The sequence below is a fragment of the Cottoperca gobio genome, chromosome 3, assembly GCF_900634415.1.
Source record: "Cottoperca gobio chromosome 3, fCotGob3.1, whole genome shotgun sequence".
Taxonomy (NCBI): Eukaryota; Metazoa; Chordata; class Actinopteri; order Perciformes; family Bovichtidae; genus Cottoperca; species Cottoperca gobio.
Genome location: NC_041357.1, coordinates 18309923 through 18318594, shown reverse-complemented (window position 1 = coordinate 18318594; position 8672 = coordinate 18309923). Strand labels below are relative to the sequence as shown.

Genomic DNA, 8672 nt, shown 5'->3' with positions numbered 1-8672 from the left:
TCAGATTTGCCATTCTGTTCGCCCAGAGAGCTCAGAGAGCTGAGATGGCATCTGACATGTGGAGTTCACCGGGCAAACACAGGTGTCCATATGAGTTTGTAGATCTAAACAGTTAACGGAAAATGAAATGGCAGGAAAACCTGATTTCAACAGTTAGAAAGGAGGCGATGGCTCCTTCAGATACAGGCTCAGTCCAAGTTGCAGATTTGAGTCAATACTTTTTTGCCACTAAATAAATACATTAAAAGTGAGGAATCATGACAAAGACAAATACAATAAAATATAAACAACTATTGTAAATCAGGCTCCAAATCATTTGTCATATTTTGGAATTAAATTAGTTGATTATTAGACCAAATGAAAAACATTTTGATAATTAATTAATAATTTACAAACAAATGTGTAACCTTGTTACAGCTTCTGGATTGTAAATTAATTGATTTGTTGATTTTATTTGTGATACTTAACACAACATTTTTCAGTTTTGAACAAAACAAGCAATATGAAGATATAACTTAGGCTTTAGGAAATTGTAATGGCCATGTGCTCAGACAATTGCTCAATTAATTGAGAAGATAATTGTCTATTCAATCAGTAATGAAAATAAGTGTTTTAATAATTGCCTTAGTCAGATTAACAGTTAAATATATAACTTAATTCATAGAGAGTTGAGATAAAAGGCCTAATATTCAAAATGTTAAGAAGTCTTTACAATGACAACATTATATAAAAACGTTCATGTACCAACACCAAAACTGCTCTTGTAGTAGAACACATAACTAATTAGCAAAGACAATCCAATTCAAATTTGAATCGCTCCACTCCACTAGTGTCCTGTACTTACCTTTAATTGACACGGGAAATAAGAAATGATGTGGCAGAGTGTTCTGGGGAAAAAAGAACAAACTGGCATTTAATGAACAACAACACTGGTCAGAGGTGTTTCCATGATATTATTAGTGCTTTGGGGGTGTTGGAAAACCGAAGCCAGGCTCAGCCTTGGATTTCTTTTTACTTTGGTATGGAAGCTGACATGAGTGACAGCAGAGGCGGGTTATCAATCCTCTGAGCCAGTCTCTCACTTCAAAGTGTTTTCAGCCCCGTACAGCTCTCCTGCTGGGGCCAGTTTGGCATTTCTCTGCTCTTTCTCTCTGGGGCTGAAACATAAATAAAGCCTCATTGAAAGTCCACCAGCTACTTAAGCTGTCATGGTCTTTACCAATTACTGTCACAACGCAGAGTGTGCAACACAAAAATATGTTCTCTCTGTTTAATAGCCAACAGACTCGGCATAAAGCAAACAGTGAGCAGATGAGAGCTGTTGGTGAGCTGTAGAGATACCCAACAAACATGTTTTAATGTATAATAATCATAGAGCAACATTTATTTAGAGAAACACGCTGCTCTTGTATGGGGTTGCGGATCATGAGTGACAGTGCAGAGGAAGATGTATGAAATCATCAAGGAGAGAAGGATTACGTCTTGTGCTTCTTTAATTTAGGAGGAGACAGCATCTCAAAGCCAGGAGCTTTCGACCTCAGGAAATTAAAAAACGAAAATGCAAACAAACCCCTGTTATTATCGCATCTCACTTTTCAATTTCCTCTATTGCCTCATTAGATTTGTGAGCAAAGAGTGGATGCATGAAAAAGAGAAATTATATCAGGAACAAGTCAGACAGGAAACGTTTTTGTTGCTAAATGTGTGCGATAATCAGTTCAGTCAGGGAGAAACAATCAGATAGTCAAGAGTTGTATAACAAACCTATATATTTTGACATTTGAAGAAAAGCATGTCAGGTTTAAAGCCCATCAGATAGTATTTAGATCATTCTGATGGTAATTCAAACACAGTAATGCTTTCAATAAACAACAGTGTCAGATTTAGATGTCAAAGATGATTATAGGGAACATAAGTCATGAGAAAAAGCCCCGTTCTTGTCAGACAACAAATAAGCAAAGGTGAGAGGGACGAGATCTGTTTACATTTTGTTTTGAGGACCTCAGGGAAGTGAAGGTTAGAGTACACTGTTTACAAAGGTTATTTTCCCCTTTCTTTATCTTCAGCTCGGCCTACACGGACTAACATCTATACTTCCATTGCAGAATTGTGCACTATAAGTTTAAGTTTGATGTGCTGCAGATATCGTTTCAGATTTCCAGCCATTCAGTCTTCCTGCAGCACTGCATGGGATTGTTTTAAAGGGAAACTTAGATATGTATCTATAGAAGAGTATTTCCTTCTGATTTAGGGGAAACTTCCTGTTAAAGAGTTTAGCTGTACAAGTCACAACACTCCTTCTCACTTTGACCAAGACCAAGACTGGATACTTTGCTGGATGAAAGTAAAGATCCCTTGTTCTCTCAGACAAATAAAACCCTAACAGTCATTTTCTCTCTACAGGTGTGGTTTCAGAACCGAAGGGCAAAATGGAGGAAAAGAGAGCGATTTGGTCAGATGCAGCAGGTCCGAACACATTTCTCAACAGCTTACGAGCTGCCTCTTCTGACGCGTCCTGAGAACTACGCGCAGGTACAGAACAAATTAATACTTTGATGCAGGTTACACATACTGTACTTTAGCCCATTACCTCCAAATCACATTTATTTTTCTCTACCCACACGTGATTTCTATGAGACAAGGTAGATTGTTCTACAGTTCATACATTTTAAGTTCATTACAATGACCATTTTCTATAGTAAATATATTGCCAAAGACAGTATTGTGGTTATGGTGAGGCAATGCAGTTGTGAGCAGTAGTGAGCCGTCAGGGCCAGCAAGGCCTTCTCTGCTGGCCTAAACATCATCAGAATATACATTCAATTTTTATATATTTTTTCCACAAATATGTATTAAATTATTCCCCATAGTCTATTCTCTTAATTTCATAGCTTTCCTCTTGGTTGCGCTGCTTCCAGCCTCAGATCGAGATGTGGAGGGCTGGCCTTTATGTTAGAGCTTTTATCCAATCATATTTCAGCCATAATGTGTTGCCAGGGTCCAAGAAATCTGCCCTTAGGCCTTCAGAATCAACAGTGCGGGCGCCTGTAGCTTAATGTGAACGGAGACAAAACTATGGCGTTAACCAATCAGATTTCGAGTTGGGGACACTGGGGCCAGCTAGCAGGCGTACGATAACGTCAGCACGTCCACGTCTTTTGATTGGATACGCACTATTGAGAGGCAGAACTACGCAGAGCTAGCAAACTTTGAACGAGCTAATTTGTGTAGATTTCTACAAGCTGTTTTTTTTCAACCCACAATGGCTGAAGGAGGAGAAGAGATCGATTTGGTCACAGATATAATTACAACGCCATTTTCAAGACAAACCTTTCAAGAAAAGATAGACATCGTGAGAAGAGAACGGCTAACCCCGACACTAGCGAGGAAAAGGGAAAAGGGTTTGTCCGCCACTTTCAAATCACTAACTACGAGCGGTACCCCCGGCTCACAGCCTCCAAGAGGCACTGCACTGTACGCACTGCAGATTGTACTACTGGGAATGCCTGCTATTTACAACTAAAAAAAATTCTTAAATATTAATATAACTCTGTTGTTAGGGTGATGCAACGCCCGGTTATACTGCGTTTCTGTCTAAATGTATAGTTTCTAGAGCCATGGCGTCATAATGATGGTATTAAGAGGTGGGATAATTCAGGTAGGACTGTGTAGGACATCACTGAAGGCCTAGGTGTGAAATGCACGGCCCCCCACTGGTTGTGAGCAATAACAAATGAATATGATCCTTTAAATAGTTTGACATTTGGGGAAAAACACTAATCCACTTTCTTGCAAAGAGTTAGCTCAGAAGATTTGTTTGTACCCTAAATATTATCTTAGCCAAAAGTGTCCAAAAGTGACACAATCTGCCTACGAATACCTCTAAAGCGCACTAATTACTGTAAGTTATACCTCGTTTGGCTAATCCGTACAAAAACTAGACAAAACTAGACAATTTGTGTTTTCTCTTAAGTGCTGGAACTTTTTAGTTGAGCACAGCAACTTCCTGGAGTCTCCACTGGTTGCCTGACAACCTCATTTAACGCTCAAAGATAGCGAATAGCCGTATTTCCAAAAAGTACAAATATTTCCTTAACATTTCTGATTGTTTGCGTTTAGTTTAGATTTTCCAACAACATTGCAAAGATATGCAATGCTTTCTGCAGCTAACGCACCAATAAGGAAGGTTTTCAAAACTCTTTCTGCTTATAAGTGCATTACCATCCAACAATAACATAAGAAGACATGGATTGCCTATCTAAAGCAAGATTCATTTTTATTTTACTTGTGAAACTAAATGGAAACTAAGAATTTCCTGAGTCAGGTAATGAATCTAAAAATGTTGGTAATTGCCAGCAGTAATATGGATTGTAAATAATGGGCTAAACAGCCAGTACAGTGTGTCTGATTGATTATATGGCAGGAACGGAGCCAGTGGGGCTGATGCTACAGTTCTGTCACTCCTTAACAATGTTGACTTTCCATCAATATTTCAGATTCAGAATCCCTCTTGGATCGGTGGCAGCAGTGCAGCTTCTCCCGTGCCGGGCTGTGTTGTGCCCTGCGACACTGTGACCCCCTGTATGACACCTCACCCCCACTCTGCCAGCGGGATGTCTGATTTTCTGGGCATGTCAAGCCCCGGAGGTCATGTGGGACAGGCACACATGGGCAGCCTGTTTGGAGGGCACCCTGGCATGGCTACGGGCATCAACACGTACGATCTGAACATGGACCCAGACCGCAAGTCCTCCAGTATTGCCGCTTTGCGTATGAAGGCCAAAGAGCACAGTGCAGCCATATCTTGGGCCACATGATGTATTGATACCTGCTGGATGGGGTGACCTAGTTGACACCTGAAATGTCTATACAAACCCAGCATGGGGTGAGGGGGCACTATAATCAAAAACTCTAAAGGCAACAGTGACTACCTTCATAAATGTTGCAATAAAATAATTATTGAAGATTACTCCAAGAGAAAACAACAAGAGATTTGACAAGATAAGTGGCGTGGCCATGTTTCTCAACCCCTCTGGTGGGAGAAAGCAACCACAGTGTGCGAGTGAGCTTTGTGTAAAGCCTGGTGGGAGGTGATGCTGTACTGTATAACAGGAGTTGCAGTGTAGTTCAGATGATAGGCGAAGGAACATGTTAGGACAATAATTTCAAACAAATCCATGCACTTATTTGCTAAAATACAGGAAATTGTGTTTGTACAGTGCTTTTAGTGTCATTGTAGTTCTCTGTCCAGGTGCTGTTTTATTCTTCCCTTATTATTTAAATTGTGAGTTATTGTTGTTGTTTTTTGCCTTCAGTCATTTTGTTACTGGTTTTGTTTTGACAAATAGTTCAGCAAGCATCCTTAAAAAAACCTGACATTTATACTTTTCATATTATTCTAAGGCAATCATAATCGGCATTAGCACATGCAGAAGTGTGTAACTTCGATCACACTGATGCTATGATGTTGCTCCAGAAAACTCTATATATCCAGTATATCTGCCACATTATGAAGCTTCTCAGATTCAATGCAAACATTTTAGTTACTAAAACAAAGTTGGAAGTGGCTCCACCTTTTAGCATTTAAAAGTCAAACAAATGAAATGTGGTTTGTTTTAGTGTGGTCTGGGTGAGAGATCCACCTGCCGCACTGACTCAGCCTGCTGATGGCCAGAGAGAGAAAGGGATGGAGGAGGAAGTGATGTATGGGAGCATGAGAGGTGCACAGCAGGCCTGCTGGTCTCAGGGCTGAAGAGCCTGGGAGCATCAGCCTCTAAACAGAGCCAGCTCTGTTTTCAGGAGGACAAACTCCAAGTGGACATGACTGTGCCCCCGTTGCATTTCCAGTTTCAGGAGTTTCAGAGAGAGAAGTGCCTACTAGTCAGTCATTCTGCCAGAAATAACACCGAAACCAGCAGCAGCCACCTTTGAAACAGAGGAGTCTGGTGGAGATTACACAGACTGTGTTGACACTTTTAAACACTGAAAGGATGTCAGTGTTCAACAGCATCTTCTGGACTTTAACAAGGCTGTGTTTGGCTGTCCAGTAAATGGTCATGAAGCAGCTCTGGCATAAGAGCTATTGTATTTCTTTCTCCTCATTATTTCTGTCAAATCCAAACAAAGGAAGCCATCGACCAGATTAATGCAGCGTAACCCTCTATTGACTTCAGTAAGATTTTGACTACATCTCAGTTGGATTTGCACCTTGGACGACTGAGCACAGGCACAGGGTATTAGATATCATCCTTCATCCTTCCTCCATCTAACATGTCTCTAAACGTGTTGGAAGACAGTATTCAATTTTAGTGAGTAAGACAACAGGAGGAGTCAAGGGAATCTCTATGGAAATGATGTTACAGCTGACCACCAGGCACAGCGGGCAACTGACCCAACCTGCCCGATTCACTGTTTCAGTTACTTTTTTGGTAATTTGATTACTTGCAAATTTGTTTGTGATTTTCACCGCTAAAGTGCAATAACAACTGGATTCTGCATTATTATGTAATCGTGTGTCAAAATCTAGTTCTAAAATCTAATTTATATCGTGCTGACATGGTGTATAATCCTAAATAAAGTGGTGTTTAATCAAATAACTGAACAACAAAGTAATTGACATACAGAAAAGCTGGGATCAAATATTTGAGGGAAACTTGGAGGCAACATGAGCCCAACAGCTAATGGTTACAGATAAAAGAAAATAGGCTAGTTAAACATTTTGTAAGTAGCAGAAGACCCAATGATAGTAATTGTATCATGTCGTGTCCCAAGGTTTCAGCATGGGAAGATCAAGTGTGAAGTTTGAGGCCAACCTCATTAGTTTTCTTGGCATGCAATCGGAGCAGGACATGTTTTAGTAAAACCACTAACATGTCAGGGTAAAGCACCGTAAGGAATCGAGTTCCCTGTCTCCACTCTGGTTACAGCCATCACTCCCTGTTTACTTCTATCTAGGCTTGGAACAATATGTCTGTGTTTGTTTGTGTTTCTCTGTGGAAAGAGAAGAGGAGGGGGCCAGCTAGAGATGAGTCACATATCTCTGAACCCAAATCATATACATATCTTCATATTATTCAAATATTAAAGTACTTAAGCTTGCTTTTCCCCTGGTATCTGCCTCCCCTAGACAGAAATAGCAGATGAGGTTTACCGATGAGGTTATGCATGTTCTTCCTTTGTTTGCAAAGCCTGATTTAAGCAGAACAGAGTTTCAAGCAAACCTGATACCTTGTAATACACCTTCAGGCTGAGCAACCATTGCTAATTCTCAAAACTGAACCACATTCACTGCCCTTCTGGGCATGTAAGAGAAGTGGGGTACAAGCAACAACCTGTCATCAGAGCAGATCACCCCAGAGTCCTCCAAATTAGATCCACTTCTACTCTCCAACCCAAATCCAAGGCATATGCACAATCCTGACTATCGAGTACATATCTCTGATTTAAACGGAGAGGGTCTCCTTGCAAATGTGGACATAGGGCCCCCTGTGCTCTAGCTGTGGGGTTGGACGGAGGGCGAGCCGCGAGGGCGACTGCTGTGTTCCGGTGTTCTGGGAAAAGGACAGTGCACACAGCTGCGCTCAGGGGGTAAATGCAAAACAAACATGCCTCACACATGCTTCCCCCTCAGCTGTCATGGCTCTGCTTTCAAAGATCCCCCCCCCCCCTCCTCAATACACACGTACACATTGCTCTGTGCCTCTTCCTTTGCTCACTTCCACTGTGTCCACTGGCTTAAAGTTGCAGCCCCCCATTCGCAGGGTCCGAGGCACAGCCGCACGGCCATCCCAGGAAGGCTTTTTAATTAACACTGAGCCATGTGGAGGCTGTGGACTGCAGGATTGTGTTTCAGGACAGACAGGGCCGTCTGTCTTCTGGTTGGTTTGATGTAGACTGTTTCTCTGCACAGTGCGCACAGACATATTGTCATTCAGTATTTCAGGTTTACACAATACATACTCACTATCTTCACTCTCTTTGTGCTGCATTATTGTGTGCTGAAACATCTCCAGTGATGTCCACCATGAACCACATACACTCAATCTACTTGTCCTACAATCACAAAAAAGGACTGTTAATGCAAGATTACAAAAACAAAATCCCTCTCCCTCCTGTATGCTGCATAACTACATCCCTGAGTGATGAAGTCATCGTCCACTTTTCTCATTTTCTAATACTACTGAAGTCAGACAATCAGTATAGGAGTAAATATTTGATTAATGTGTGTGCTGTTGTGTGCATGTACATTTGTGTGCATGCAAAATGGATTGAAGTGTTATAAGACTCTTGGAAAGGTTACTAATTAGATGTTATGTTTAATTTTGAGAAAGTTTAACAAGTATTTGAGTGTATCACTTTTTTTTAATTTGGTGGTAAAATTGTATTTCCAGAGTTGTGTTTGAACATTGTTTTTCTCTTGATATGTAATTATTCTGAATTTCAAGGTTTTTTTTCAAGTTAATGCGGCTTTAAGCTGTCTTTTTAAAATAAGTGTATAAATTTACTCATGCTTGTGTTGTTTTGTGTGTGATTAAAGTACAATAACTTATTGCACTTCTTTTCAGAATCAATGTCATTTAGCATTATGAAATTAACTAGTACATGCTTGACTAGGTTAAATTATCAAAAGACAGTATAGGGTAGAACAGGGGTCACTAACAGGCGGACTGCCA

The 8672-nt window shown here is 40.6% G+C and overlaps 1 protein-coding gene across 1 annotated transcript in view; it reads left to right on the top strand.

Annotated features, from left to right (window-relative positions):
• The window catches only part of alx4a (ALX homeobox 4a), a 21900-nt gene extending 13363 nt beyond the window's left edge, over nt 1–8537 (top strand). The window contains exons 3-4 of the mRNA XM_029455332.1: nt 2404–2532; nt 4497–8537. Coding sequence (XP_029311192.1) covers nt 2404–2532; nt 4497–4817 — 450 coding nt within the window. The 3' untranslated portion in view covers nt 4818–8537. The remainder of the gene's footprint in view (nt 1–2403; nt 2533–4496) is intronic.
• The last annotated feature ends 135 nt before the right edge of the window (nt 8538–8672 follow it).